The sequence below is a fragment of the Xiphophorus maculatus genome, chromosome 1 (genome assembly GCF_002775205.1).
Source record: "Xiphophorus maculatus strain JP 163 A chromosome 1, X_maculatus-5.0-male, whole genome shotgun sequence".
Taxonomy (NCBI): Eukaryota; Metazoa; Chordata; class Actinopteri; order Cyprinodontiformes; family Poeciliidae; genus Xiphophorus; species Xiphophorus maculatus.
The window spans coordinates 29,226,250-29,240,611 of NC_036443.1; the positions used below are offsets into that span (position 1 = coordinate 29,226,250).

The 14,362-nt window shown below is 37.6% G+C and overlaps 2 protein-coding genes across 3 annotated transcripts; both read right to left on the minus strand.

The window, feature by feature from the left end:
• Positions 1-925: 925 nt before the first annotated feature.
• LOC102228037 (cyclin-T1-like) lies at positions 926-7,309 on the minus strand. Of its 2 annotated transcripts, XM_005801895.2 has the most exons (9): positions 7,131-7,309; positions 6,180-6,261; positions 5,972-6,100; positions 4,312-4,372; positions 3,841-3,903; positions 3,693-3,738; positions 3,383-3,546; positions 2,581-2,651; positions 926-2,477 (listed from the first exon to the last, which is right to left on the minus strand). In XM_005801895.2, the coding sequence occupies exons 1-9, from the start codon at positions 7,301-7,303 to the stop codon at positions 1,218-1,220; spliced, it is 2,049 nt and encodes a 682-aa protein (XP_005801952.2). In that variant the 5' UTR covers positions 7,304-7,309; the 3' UTR covers positions 926-1,217. The 2 variants fall into 2 exon arrangements, with proteins under 2 accessions (XP_005801952.2, XP_023197640.1); XM_023341872.1 differs by lacking the exons at positions 4,312-4,372; positions 6,180-6,261; positions 7,131-7,309 and having other exon boundaries at positions 5,972-6,094.
• A 950-nt stretch (positions 7,310-8,259) lies between these two features.
• Positions 8,260-13,345, minus strand: sarnp (SAP domain containing ribonucleoprotein). Its single transcript, XM_005801894.3, has 11 exons — positions 13,268-13,345; positions 12,138-12,237; positions 11,709-11,752; positions 11,554-11,624; positions 11,299-11,350; positions 10,719-10,792; positions 10,429-10,466; positions 9,807-9,832; positions 9,440-9,508; positions 9,103-9,189; positions 8,260-9,019 (listed from the first exon to the last, which is right to left on the minus strand). Exons 1-11 carry the CDS (start codon positions 13,298-13,300, stop codon positions 8,978-8,980), a joined length of 636 nt encoding a protein of 211 aa, XP_005801951.1. The 5' UTR covers positions 13,301-13,345; the 3' UTR covers positions 8,260-8,977.
• Between the last annotated feature and the right edge of the window lie 1,017 nt (positions 13,346-14,362).

Consider the following 14,362-nt stretch of genomic DNA (forward strand, 5'->3'; position numbering starts at 1 on the left):
AAGGCGAGATTACATGTCTGTCCTTCATAACGACTGTACTGGGTAGATATGATTAAACCTTTCCCACTGCATGAAGCTAGTGTAACTGAATATGAACATTTTACAACCATTTAAAACAATGACTGCAACACTTAAAATCTAAAGGAGTACAAGCTTCATTACTTTACATTTCTTTTTTTTTTCCTGTAATTTTCAGTAACAAAATAGAGAGAAAAATTCCACAATACAATCTTCATACAAGTAACCCAAATAAAACAGCCACTAGTTATGGAGGCAGGAGGTTTTTTTTTCTTTTTTACCTTGAAAAATAAAAATAAAAATGTAAAAACATGGCTTTGTTGACATGCACTCTCAAACTGTACAGTCTTAATGAAAACATCTCTCCCTGTGCAGACAGAAAGGAGGGAACCTTAAAGGTCGACTTAATGTTTTGTTTTTTTTTAAAAAGCACTCAATAAATAACATACTATAAAAACAGTACAAAAAGGGGGTAAAAGATATCTGATGGCAGTTTGAATTTCATTAACATAAATCCCCATCGTCAGAACTGAGCAGAAGAAGAAAATCTTTTGTTCTTTGCGAGGCTTTAAGATTCATTATGTGAAACTTCTAACCGTATTATTACATTTCTCTGCTGTCACCCTGAAACTTACTGAGGAGCGTCAGAACCACGCTAAGGAAAAATACAATTACAAGAATAAAGTCATGAAATTATGAGAATATGATCATAATGTTATGACAAAGTTGTATGAGAGTAAAATCATATTTTGAGGAAAAAAAAGTCAGAATATTACAAAAATAAAGTTACAAAATTGAGAAAAAAAATTGAAATATTCAGAAAAGGTCAGTTTTACTAAATTTAAGTTGTATGACAATAAAGTCGCAATAATATGACAAAATGTCCTAACTATATGAGAATAGTCATAATATTTTGAGACAAAGACGGCATTACAAGAAAAAGTCATAAAATTGACTTTATTCTCCTACAACTTTATTCTTGTGATATTATGTCTATTCTTGCTTTATTTAGACTTTATTCTCATAATTGTATTTATTTTCTTAGCGTGGTCCTAATACTCCGTCATAGAAACTTACATAAAAAAAAAATTGGGTGGGTGAATTTAATTAAAAAAAGCTAATTTATTTATTTTTTACAACACTTTACATAAGATGGACGCTTGTGATTTCAAGTAAAATCTACATAAATGACCAGAGGATCATTTGGGTAGTGGCGGCAGAGGGGGAGGCGGTTCTGAGGGCAGGGGAGGCGGTCTGGGGTTGGCACCCCTGGAGCCGCCGGGGAACCGGTAGTCCGCGTATTGGGATCGATAGTCGTACATGGACGGCTGCGACGGCTGCACGCCCTGCGCGCTCAGCAGCGAGTTCAGCATCTCAAAAGTGTCCTGGTACTCGTTGGACTGAGCGCCGTCCGCCGCACCGTGCCCGTTAGTGTCCATCTTGTCGCCTTTGGAGTGCGAGAATGCTCCCTGGTGGTGGGAGAGGCCCAGCGGTGGCAGGACGTCTGAACCCAGGGTTTGTCCGGAAGACAGGGAGGGCAGCTGGTAGGCGTTCCTGGAGGTCTTGCTGGCCTTGGCGGCAGAGGCGGCATGCGGGTCCTGCGAATGCGTCCTCTTTCGGGAGCTGGACGAAGACGAGGAACTGGACCTGGACGAATCGCTCGGGACTTTTTTGTTGCTGCCCAGCGAGCCGCCAGTGCTGGACGAGTGTTTGTGTGAGGAGGACAGCGAGGCGCTGCTGGAGGAGGAATGGTGGTGGTGCTGCTGATGATGATGATGCTGCTGATGATGGTGGTGGTGGTTGGAGCGCTCCCTGTGCTTCTCCCGGCTTTTTCCCTCCTCTCCCGAACCCCCCCTCGGCTTCTCCGGCACCCGTATTTTCACTTTGATGTCCGGATCCTGACCCCTGTCGCCATGGCCACCGCCACCGCCTGCAGGCATCGGGAAACGCATTTTCAAATGTTTGTCGGGCCGCTCCCTGTCCACGGGAATTTTGAGGATGATGGGCGAGGGGTTGGAAACGTCGGAGGACGAGGAGGAGCTGGTCTGCTGGTGATGATGCTTCTTCTGCTGGCCAATGAGAGCCTGCGCTGCGTTGGCGTAGTCCCTCTTCACACTGGCCTCCATGTTCTCCAGCTTCCTTTTCTGGGCGGCCAGGACGTCAGCGTTCTTGGCCCGGTATTCGCTCAGCGACACCTTGGCCGGGGCGTGGACCTCGTGGTTGGCCGCCGGCTGCTCGCCGCCGACCACGCCCTTTCCGCTCCACGTGGCAGCGCTGCCCGGCACCACCCGCTCCTTGTCTCCCCCCGAGGAGGAGGAGCCGGACGGCGGCGCCGAGAGGCTCATCAGGCCCGCCACGGTGCTTTCTGATGACACCATAGAGATCATGCTGATCATGGTGTCTCTTTGGTCTCCGTCCTCCTGCACCTTTGGCTTGGCTTTTGGAGTTTGACCTCCGGCCTGGGAGAGGAGAAAAGACAGAAAAATATTAGAAAATCATAAACCAAATGTTAGAATCTCAAAATTACGACAAAAATCTGTTTTTGTTAAAAGATGAACGCACCTTCCAGTTTCGAATTCGCTTGAGCCGACTGGGTGTTTTCTCCAGGATCTGAAGAAACTCGTGGGTGAGTTCTGCAAAAATATTTAAAAGTTCAGAAATCGCTCAAAACATTATGGAAGCCCATTTCTGCCATGAAAGAAAAATAAACAAAAGGCCAACAGGAAGTTGTAACTTAAAGTTGTAATTACAAAAGTGAACAGGCTCTACACAGACTTGTAATTATGACTATAAAACAAATAACTACAAGTATAAAACAAGTAAATGCAGATTTTATTCTTGTAATCATTACTTCAGAACTCAAAATTATGATTTTTATTCTTATAAATAAGTTGTAATTAAAGTTTTAACGGTTTTAATTTTAAACTGCACAGGCGTTACACATGAAACTTGTAATTATGACTTTGAAACCCAGTTATGACCTTAAGACAAAAAATCAAAACTTTTTTTTCTTGAAATCATGACATTAAAACTCAATGACTTTAAAAGGCGTAATTATATTTAAAACTCACAATTATGACTCAGTTACACTTTAAAACAATTTAAAAATGCACAATTTAAAACTTTAAAACTCGTAAATGAATTTTTTTTTTCTCTTAATGACTTTAAAACTCATTTAATTAAGATCGTATATACGAGTTTAAAACGTGTAATTATGACTTTATGTTGAGCTTTCCTTTGTGTCATGGCATACGCTTCCATAAAAGCCACTTCAGGGACAGAAAGTAACATTTATTTATCTTTAAGCTAAATCTGACCATTATGTCACCTTAAACAGAACGACAGGATAAAATCCAAGACCTACCGTCTAACAGCTCCAGGGTGACTGTGGGATCCACATACTCCCACCAGTGTTTCCCGTCCGTAGAGACGGGGATTTCCCAGTTGGACCATTTGCAGGCCAGATGGATGCAGACACAGGCGACAACAGGTGGACTATACTGCAGGCAGAACGTGGTCAAATGCAGGCTGGGTCGCATTAAAAATACAGCAGGGGGACAAAAAAAGGAAAGAAATCAGAAGATTAAAATTTTGGTTAAAAACAGGCTGAAAGTCAAACAACATGGAACAGATCTACACTGTCTTCCTATAACATCATTTAACTGGGTGTATACCTGTTGGTTGCCATGAAGTAAGATGTTTGGGCCAGATCCTTACTGGCTGGAAAACCAGAACAAAATAAACTTAAGAGTCTGAAAAATAAACTTAAAGCAGAAACTAAGTTCTCCTGCCAGCATGTAGGCGTTCAGGTGCGATACTCACCTCTGACCAGCTGGGTGCATTTCACCACATGAGTGTGAGGATGATCAATTGTGATCTCAAACGCTGGAATGAAAAGGGGACAAAAAAGGCAGCAGACTTTAGAAAACTGAACACGGAATATCAGCATGAACATATGAACCGTTTAGGCTTCATTAAATCCGGTTGCCACGGGAAACGTAACATTAAAGTCCCTGAAAAATCAGAAAATTGGTTTTATTAATCCAAACTCAAAGCTGAAATTTACAGTAAATGTGATAAAAAATAAAAAAAAAACGGCTTTCCATGTGACAATGAGAGAAAAGAAGAGCTGGTTTAAGTCATTTAACAGTGATATGGTGAAACTTTCCAATGCTGATAACCACATTTGGCATTTCTGTGAATAAAAGTTAAAAGCCGGTTAGCTTTACAAACTACACACGTTTCTGGTAGGGAAACAAAAGGGACCCAGTTTTTTTTTCCTTCTAAACTTACCCAGGGTCTGGAGAATTATGCTCTCAAGAATGACCAGGTCTTGGGCTTGTTGCAGGTAAGCCTGAGGTTGAGAGGACAGGCACGTTACTCACTGGGAGGCCTCTAATCGTTGTCAAACAAGAGCTACCGAACATGCTCTGTGGCTTTTAAATGTTCGTCTGTTGGTCTGAAAGCCTGTCCTTTAAGTTAAATTGTGGATCGGGCGAATAGTGCTAATAAAATATGATTCCCCTTCTGTCGCAAAACCCTTCTTTCCCGTTATGCTGAGGACGCCTTGCAGACGACACGATTAACACCACAGAGCACAAACAGATGCTCTTGTTTTACAACCGCTAGACATCACAATACCTGGACAACCGACACTTCTCTCTCAACCCACATATCAAGCCACCGAACCGTTATCCAGCTCAACAATGCCCAATCTTCTAAAAACAAAAGTTCACACTTACAACCCCTGTATTTGAAAGGCAGAAGTTGCATAAATTGAAAAACAAAATTGTTTTTTGGAGGCATTAGATATAAGAATCATAAAAAGTCAGAAACTGCAAAATGAAGTGGATGAAATTATAAAAGGGAAAAAAAAGCCTCATGTCCCATAATTTCTGTGGACACACTTAGCCTCTCACAATAAGCAATAAATAAGTTAACTGGGTGAAAAATTTAAATTTGCTCAGCTTCCATTTGCACAATTCATTGTTTTTCTCTCGTCTCTCTTTCTACCAAAAACTGGATGATAAAAGTTTTCAATCTGGTGTTTTGATCTCAACTAGACATTAATAATTCATTTTATTTGTTGTTTCTATTTTATTTATATTTTAGATGTATAAAATGTCTTATAATTCTACTGTTAAACATTTATTAGAATTTAAAGTTAATGGATCTTTGATTTTGTTCTTGCCTTACCATTACTGCATTTTTATTTGCCATTTCCATAAAGTAACTTGAAAATTGTCTCTAAACAGCAATACTACCATTTATCACCATAACTTCTACTACAATTTATTATTTAGCAAAATGTGTTATTGCCACAGGCCTAGTCACACTTACTGTAATTTCTGGACTATTGAGTGCACCTGACTATAAAAAAATTACCTGAATAGGCCATGTGTCCACGTGTCCTTCTCTCGAGTTTTTGAAAAATGTTTATGATTATTTGACTTTTTATTTTACCCCTTTATTAACAAAACGACAGGAAAAATTTTCTGAACGTACATCCAAAACAAAATGCAATTGGTTACTTTTGTTTATTTGGCAGCTGATGCTTTTTCCATAAACTAAATATAAGTGTATTTGACTTTTAAACAATTAAATTTTGTTAAATCGCTTGCCAAAAAGAGTAGAAATATAGAAAATATCTCTTCCCTTCCTACTCTGGATGTCAGAGACAGAATCAAATAGATTGCCTTTGTTTTCCTTTGTGTTTTTTCTTATTTAGTTTAGCCATAACAATCTTGAGTCGGCGGCGTCTTCGTCATAACTTTTCAAAACCCGTTGGTAAAAACCACAAATCAGTGTTCAAAACATGTGAAAATAGTTGTGCTATAGTCCGGAAATTACAGTAAAGGGGAAAAAAGGCTTTTGGTGTGGAAATGCATCAAATATCTTCACAAACTCTGTTTTGTGGTGGTACGGACTGTCTGCATGGACACCCAGTACTTACATCGCTGCGGGTGTCCGGCGAGGGGTCCTGAGGGTTTAGACATGCATGCGCCACCTTGATTACGTGTTCCAACTTTCGGGGCTGCTCCTCAACCTTCGCTGCGAGGAAAAGAGCGGCCGGAGAGATGACCTGAAGGACAGGAACAACTCTTAGGCTCGTCAACGTCCAGCTAAAAGCCGGCAAGAGCGAAAAGAAAACCAATACTTACATTTCTGTGAAACCTTGTAAATGATTGGACCATGTAGAACCGATGCATGTACACAATAGCTGTATTAATAGTTAGTTGGGATCTAACACAGGACGGTTAAGGACAACAGAAAAGCAAAAGAATGCAAACACAGAACCAATAAAAATCGCCTCTCTTTAGGTTTATTACCATCAGCCTGTTTTTCTTTATTGGGTCAAAGGATTCCCCTATGAATTTATACTACAATCATCTGAAACACAGTCACTACACTCAGAGGATCTCCATTCCACTCATTGAGAGTCTACTGGCACCAAATGGATGGGCCTTTGCTGAATTAGGTCAGTCACTTTGAAGAAGACGAATCACCTCTTCTATGTTACATAAATCAGTTTCCACTTTGACATTAAAGGAGTTTGTATTTTTATGACAAAAATGTTATTGATCATAACTGATTTGCAACGGAATAAAAGGGGTAAAACATCCAAGGAGGTGATTACTTTATATAGGCACTGTAAACATCAAGTGAGTTGCCGGAAGAAGCATTTTATATAAACAATACACTAAATGTTGCCTTTAACTACTACGTTGTTTTAGACACTCTAAATATGATGTTTACAGTTACATTAAGCAGCTTGGCTCCGTTGTTTTCCGTCCTAAACAGTTTCACTAAACAGACAAAGCTAATGCTAACGTTTATAAGGCCTGTGAACCACAGAGGCCCTGTCGGCTGCGGTTAGCATGTAAGCCTGCCGTCGAAGAGAATAAATAAGCCACAATGTCCTAAAGTCAGCAACAAATGCGCTAACCAGCTATTAATATACTAAAAATATCTACAAGGCCTCGTCCAAACCACAACAACAACATAAAGCGACCACGCTCTCGGTCGAGCCGGCTTCGAGAGAAGCTAAACTTTGCTAGCCGACGAGCTAATGCTAATGTTCGCTACGTGCGACGCACCACGACAAAAGATACACATTGAGCCGCTGCCCCATGTCCTGGAGGAGGTTCGCTGCCTGTTGTCTGTAGGACAGCTCCTTGTCGGGATCAAGTCCAGCTTGCCGAGACGGGCTGTTGTCGATCTGCTGTCGGGTGTAGTACCATTTGTTGTTGCAGCTTGAAGGGAGCGAACGAAACGAAGCCGCCATCACTGAGAAGGACGAGAGTTTAAAATTTCTTCGCGTCACAGGAACATACGTCACACACCAGGGAGCGGTGCAGTTCCGCCGACGAACAGCAGGTGTCTCCAAAACTCAGTTACATTCCAGCAAAGCACAAAAACACGGCACAGAAACTTTCAAGATTCTGGCTAAAATAAACAACGAAAGCATTATGTGCTTAATTGAAAGGTGCGTCTTTATTTCATGTCCAGCTGTATAAAAATACATATTTATCTTGTTAAAAGTACTTAAAAGTTTGATGCAATTTACACATCCGTTAGTTTTGTCTCGTTTCTTGTAGTCTTTTAGATTTGTTTATGTTTGTATGAATATGCAGGCTTCCATTTACCTTTAGCAGTAAGGTGTACCAGCACCTATTTACATCTCTACCTGCATTTAAAATTTAAAATGCAGTGCTATAAAAGTAATTGCTCTCCAAAATGTTCCTTTAAAAATAATTTACATAATTGAAACATTTAAATATCAAATTAAGATAGTCAGAGTAAATACAGTTTTCAAATTATTTCCATCCTGGCCCTATTTTAAAATGTAATTTACCATCCTGTTAAATCAAGGATTAACAACATCAATCACATTTTATTTTGTTCAGTTTCCTGTTCTTTCTCAGCTTAAAAATAAATATATTTTACTGTATTGGAACTTCAGTAAACACCAGTAAGAAGTGTTATCCACATTTCTCCATGGATAAAACACAGAACCATGTCTAAACCGTCAAATTTACTCCAAGAGCGCATCAGCAACTCATCATAAAAAACAGGCAATTAGTGTTTCACAGAGTAAAATCAATTAGGGTTTTTTTTCTCCATGCAAATGTTTCAGATCTTTTGCCATTTAGATTTATGGTACTTCATAAATCTAAATGGCAATTTTACCAGTATTTAGCAATTCATACAGAAAAGAACAAGAAACACGACAGACAGGAGTCAAAAAATTGAAAACAATTTATTTTAAATTTCAAAACGTTATAAAATGGACAGATAACCTGAAGCAGTATTATGATGGTATCCCTCAAAAGGATAACAACAAATTAAAAGGCTGTGTGTTGAATCAAAAGTACAAATAAATTCAAATAAAAAAAGTTCAAGGAAATATCTGGTTTCCTAAACAAATAGAAAAATGAACATTTTTCAGCAATGAACAAAAAAAACCCCAAAACATTTGAATGTCTGTTTTGATTTAAGTTGTAATTCAGCTACATTGATGTCATAAAGTACAACACCTTAATTTACCTCAAACAGACAGAAATCGACTTTTAACAGAGCCAAGGCTGCACAGTAAATGCTTGATATATCTCCTGTCATCATCCAGGTTGCTAGGCAGCAGGATTGTTCATTATTGGGGTATGAAGTAGCTGTAGGAAATAAAATGTTTATTGCTCCATCATTATTGAAGCTAATTTAAAAAATAAAAAAAAGTCAGAAAGTTGGTCTGTTCTTGTAAGTTTTCATAAGAAGTAGAAACAGATAAATATGGAGCTTTTAGGCTCCCAGGAAAACAGTCTAACCCTCAGATATGATCCTTTATTTAAGTGTACTTTTGATTAACAAAAATCCAGTTACTGATTATTTTATCCCCAAAAGTCTGTTGAACAGCCTTAAAAAAAAACAACAACAAAAATCCACTACAAAAACAAACATTTTTTTAAACTTTTCCGAATCTTTCCGCACGTTTCATTTTCTTTGCCTGCAGAGAAAAGCAAACAAGCAGAAGCATTATTAAGAAGCTGAATTAGTGATTTCTAATGATGAGTGAAACACGGACGTTACCTCGACATCGTCTCCTGCAGCCAACGGAGCGCTTGTTAAGATCCCAAACCTCTCCTTTCTCTTTTTCAGCTTTTCATCTTCCACAATCTGAACAAAAACAACGAAAAGCTGTGAAACCCAAATAGACTGAATGTTGTGAATGAGTAAAACAGTGAGATAATCCGGTTATTAAAGTTTTTGTTTTTACATTTTTGATGTCATATTATCCAACAGATTCTCTTAAACAATCACGGATAAATGTCACATTGAACAGAGGTGAGTAAACTTTCAGATCCACTGAAAATGCCAAACCCAGAGAAGTTTGGAAGTAAATAAGTTTAGGAACAAAGTTTGTCACCTTCTGTGAAACTGATGAGACGTTCATGCCGAATCTTTCCGCTCGTTTCTTCAGGACGTCAACGCTCACCTGAAACACACAAACCCGTCAGACAAACGGCAGCAGCTGGAGGAAAAGAGGGAGAGAAAGAAAAAGAAAGAGAGAAAGAAAGACACAGGCCAAGAAAGAAAGAATGGAAGGAAAAGAGAGAAAAGAACTAAGAGAATAAAAGGAAATTAAAGAAGAAAGAGTAAATGAAGGAAAGAAAGAGCAAAAGAAATAAAGAAGAAAGTAGAAAGAAACGGTGAAAAAGGAAGGAAAGAAAGAGAAATAAAAAAGAAATAAAAAAGAAAGTTTAAAAAGAAAGAGTAATTTCTGAAAAACTCACGCCAGCTTTGCTGTTTGCTACAACCCCTGTTCACAAGACAAGAAGAAGAAAGAAAATAATCATTTGCCTCCATTAAACTCTGAACTCACAGCTTTTAGCTTCTGGATTCAGGAAAATGAGACAAAGAGGTTAATCAAAACTCTCATTAAACCAATGAAGAGACTGAACATCAGCCGCTTTTCCAGTTTTATAGAAAACAGTGAGGAAATGTTTAAAAGGGGTTGTGGAATAATCCCCTACTATCACATAACACTTCAACCATAAGAAGACTATCTATGATGATGAAACATCAATACTGAAAAATTAAAACAAACCAAATCTCTTCAGTAATTTCAATATTAGATCCCATCAGATTCTGGACGGAATGGGATTCTCGGACTTGTTTATCTTAGAGATTGCCTTTAGATGACATCTGCTGTGAATTAATACTCTATGAATAAGATGAGGAGAACTGAAGGTGATGCTGTTCTGTTTCTAAAAGATCTTAAGCTACTGCTTTTATCAGCTGAAACACTGTTAGCACAAAAAAGTTCAGTTTGGTTTAAATATAATAAATCCTGAGTAAAGAAAACAGTTTTAGTGTTTTCTACGCGTTAAGCTACTGGTGAGGACGAGGACGTACCTGGAGAGGGGCTTGAAGAATCGGAGGGCGCTCCAAACCTGCAGGAAAACAATGGAAAATAAACTCAGCATGACATAAAGGATCAACAGTTTCCTTCCTTACAAATACAAACAATGTTGTGACCTTTAGACAATTTAGACGCTCAGCAAGTTTAATGCAACAACATCATCTCAAGGATCTCAGATGAAATTGTTTGTTCCTGTCATTTATTTTAAATTTTCCAAAATCCCAACACTTTGTCTTGTGAAAGAAATGACAGAAAAGAAGAACAAGGTGAATCAGAGGTCAACCTTGCTGCACGTAAGGCCTTCTTGCTCTCGGCTGATGCTGGAAGGTTGAAACGCTCAGCTCTTTTCTGTAGTCTCTGCTCAAAAAACGGTAGATATTAAACACATTTAGTTTTCTCTCTTTCACCGAAGGTTTCACTGTGACATGCAAACGAGCTGAAATAAAGCTACAGGAAATTAAACAACTGGAAGTGCCAGTCAGGAGAATATGTCATCCTAGTCCAATGAGACATTCATATTTCATAGGACTGTTTAGGTGCAGTAACACTCAACAAAATGTTTCCACATTGTCATAATTAGTGTGTAGAATTTTGAGGAAAGAGAATAATTCAACGCAGTTTGGAATTAGGTTGTAATGTAACAAAATATGGAAAAAGTGAACCACTGTGAATACTTTCCAGTTGCCCTGCATATGCAAAATGTTATAAACTTGCATTTTTCCATGTTACTGTAATATTTAGTCAGTTGGACAGAGTCTATCAGCAGCAGATGTTCACTTATGGAAAAAAGGGGTGTCTAATTTCAAAAATGAAAAAGAAAAGGAAATATTGATCTACTTTAGGAGAAAACAAGTCAGACGTACTTCGCTGGCAGATAAGGGAGGGCTTATTTTCACCACCTTCTTCTCAGCAGGCCTGAAAAAAATTAATTAGAATGACTAAAAAAGCATGTTTTCAAGAAAGTTTTAATAAAAAATTATAATATATTACAAATAAAACAACATGTTTCTTCCTTATCGTAGAAGGCAAAGATAATAAAAGCCTTTTTGTTTGAACCTTTGGAAAAGAAGGAAACCAGAATCAAATGAACATTGCCAACAGATTTAAGAAACACTTACGGCTCACTCTCAATCACTTCAGAACCATTGTCCACTTTAATGGTGTCGGAGCTCTCCACTTTACCGAAGTCCTGAAAATAAAATACGAACCTTAATATTTAACAAACTTACACCACAGTAGTATGAAATGTGAAGTAAAGGAGCAGTTCTTTTACCACAGAATCCTCAGCCAGCACATCATCGACATCCACATCTTCTTCTGTTGTTCAAAATGTGAAAGAAAAACATTTCCAACACAAAGAAGCAGGAATATTAGCAAGTTTTAGTGATGGGATACCATAGAAGACAGGAAATACAAATTAAAATAAGTATTTGTACAGTACGTAGTAACTCTTACTGTTAATCTGGTAGATATTGTGTCTCTTACATTTGAGTTGTAAACTTATCTTACTTAAGGTGAATCTTAATTTTTCTATGAGTAACAAACAAAATGTTTTATATAATCTTACATCACATGAGATTTACCGTAACTCACCCCTCGAAAAATTTAACAGTAGTATTGCAAAGCCATGTTTTCTAGTTGTAACCCAGTAAACACCTTTGCAGGTGGGAAATCTAGGTGTTTGAGCAGCACTGAGCCTCACCGTGCTCCTCCAGGTAGGCCTGGAGTCGGGCGATCAGGTCTCCTTTGTTCCCCTTGGTCTCCAGACCTCGGGCTTCACACTCCTGCCTCAGTTCAGCAAGCTGCACAGCACAAACAAACACAACCGGTTACATTTCCCCTGGTCTTTATTGTTTGTAGTGGAATGAAAGAAAAAGAAAGTTATATATAAAAAAATGAATGGTAAACAAAAGCAAGCAAAAGAAGCGCAGTGGTAAAGTATATTTAATCGTTCAAAGGAGTGGGTAGAAAAATAAACTTATTTTTACAACCACCCCTTTTACATCAATCCAATAAATTACTATTCATATTGACCTGGTAATAACAGTCTTTCTTATCCACTGTAAATAAGTTATAGGAGAGATCTTTGCCTGTTTTAAAATCTCCATAACTGATCAAAAATACTTTTGCACAAAAAACATATTATAATACACAATGTTTAAATATGTATGTGTTCTTTGCAAGCTTGAAACACAGTCAGGCTGAGATGAGTTGGCAAAATATGAGCACAAACTCTACCTTGAGCCATCTAATATAAAAATGTATTGTGATTCTAACAAACCTTATAGAAAAACTATATAAACCCTGCAAAAATTGAAGTTTTGAATCACAAGAACTCTTAAATATGCCAGAAATTTTATAGACAGACAGACAGACAGACAGACAGACAGACAGACAGACAGACAGACAGACAGACAGATAGATAGATAGATAGATATTTCTGAAGCGGTTTAAATAAATCGGAGTGTATGTTTGAAAATGCGTGGACTTGTATTCTTATGAATAGATCGAGATAGGCAGAATATTTATTAGTACTGATGATTATCTCTGAGTTTAATTGTTTAGACTCCAAGAAAAATGTTGCGTATTTTGTTACTGATTAATTTAAATCAGTGTACTTGTACATTTATTCGTCTCCAGCCGGGCTAACTGAGCTAGCTGCCGCTCATTGAACACACGCCGGTAGGAGTCCTCGTCCCCGGAAGATCCGTTTATCTCTTTAAAACTATTATTTAGCCGTAACTCCGGGATATTGTTCGGTAACCAACAGCTGTTCTCCACTAGTAAACCCAGCAATTAAAAATAAAATTCATATTTAAAGGCAAAACCAACCTTTAATTTGTGCAGCTCTATCACTTCGGCCATCTTTTTTTTTGTTAATGTACCACTTCTTCCAATCAAACTGGAGCTGCTCTCCTTCTGAGCTCCTTGACGGCGTTAAGCGTCTCACAGCGCCCCCTGTTGAACATATTGACATCCTGCAGATATATTTCGCACAAAATCAAAGCTGGTGATTCAGTTATTGTACATTTGTTTATTTTAACAAAAAAGTTAGACATTCAGCTCCATTTGTTGACAAAAGGGAATTAATAAATGACTCGTGCATTTTAAGGATTTTTATTCATGACGTTTGAAGGTCTCAATCTATTGTATGACATTTTAGACTTTATGATTTTGGTCAAATGTTTTTGGAAACCGTTTGTTTACTGAAATTTTAGTCCATTCCTCTTTATAAACCTACAGTAACATTCGGAAATTGTTAACGTCAAAACATTTGCCAGAAAAACATCAGAAGTTGTTAGATTAAGCTGAGAAATTTTCCAGAAAAATACATGAAAATGTCTGCGCTTGCAAAGTCAAAAGTGTCCCAGAAAAAAATCTGAAATTTTAAGATTAACCAAAAACAATTCTAGAAAAAAGACAAGGAGTTCAAATAGTAAAAAAAAACATCTAAAACAAAAAAAAATCTGAAATTTTAAGATTAACCAAAAAGAATTCTAGAAAAACACAAGGACATTTCTGAGTTCAAAAAGTTAAAAAAAATTCTAAAAAGAAATAAAAAAATTTCAAATTAATCTCAGAAAGTTTCTGGAAAAATAGTAGCCATTTTTTTCTCCAGATTTTCAGCTTTTGAAACTCAGAAAATTTCCAAATTTTCTGAGATTAATCAAAAAAATTTCTGAGTTTTCTCTAGCAAAATTTTGACTTCTAAAACTCAGCAACTTCATAGATTTTTTCTATAAAAGATTTTTTGGTGGATATCTACTCATTTTTTTCTAAATTGCCCCTCGGACACCATCGTAGTGCAGACTCTTGCTGTTATTTTAAATATTCTAATTAGTTTCCATCTCCGCTTTTTTGTAATAAGAGGTTCGCAAACAGATAACTTTGTATTGCTTTTTACCAGAACATTTACAAAACTTTGCT

Excerpts from the sequence above, each read along its gene's own strand:
- LOC102228037 (XM_005801895.2), bottom strand. The coding sequence starts at position 7,303 with ATGGCGGCTTCGTTTCGTTCGCTCCCTTCAAGCTGCAACAACAAATGG. Across the intron at positions 4,373-5,971 it reads CGCCGGACACCCGCAGCGAT|GCTTACCTGCAACAAGCCCA; the intron begins GTAAGTACTGGG and ends TCTCAACCTCAG. Across the intron at positions 2,652-3,382 it reads CACCCTGGAGCTGTTAGACG|AACTCACCCACGAGTTTCTT; the intron begins GTAGGTCTTGGA and ends ATATTTTTGCAG.
- sarnp (XM_005801894.3), bottom strand. The coding sequence starts at position 13,300 with ATGGCCGAAGTGATAGAGCTGCACAAATTAAAG. Across the intron at positions 12,238-13,267 it reads TAGAGCTGCACAAATTAAAG|CTTGCTGAACTGAGGCAGGA; the intron begins GTTGGTTTTGCC and ends TGTGCTGTGCAG. Across the intron at positions 11,351-11,553 it reads GAAGTGATTGAGAGTGAGCC|GCCTGCTGAGAAGAAGGTGG; the intron begins GTAAGTGTTTCT and ends AATTTTTTTCAG.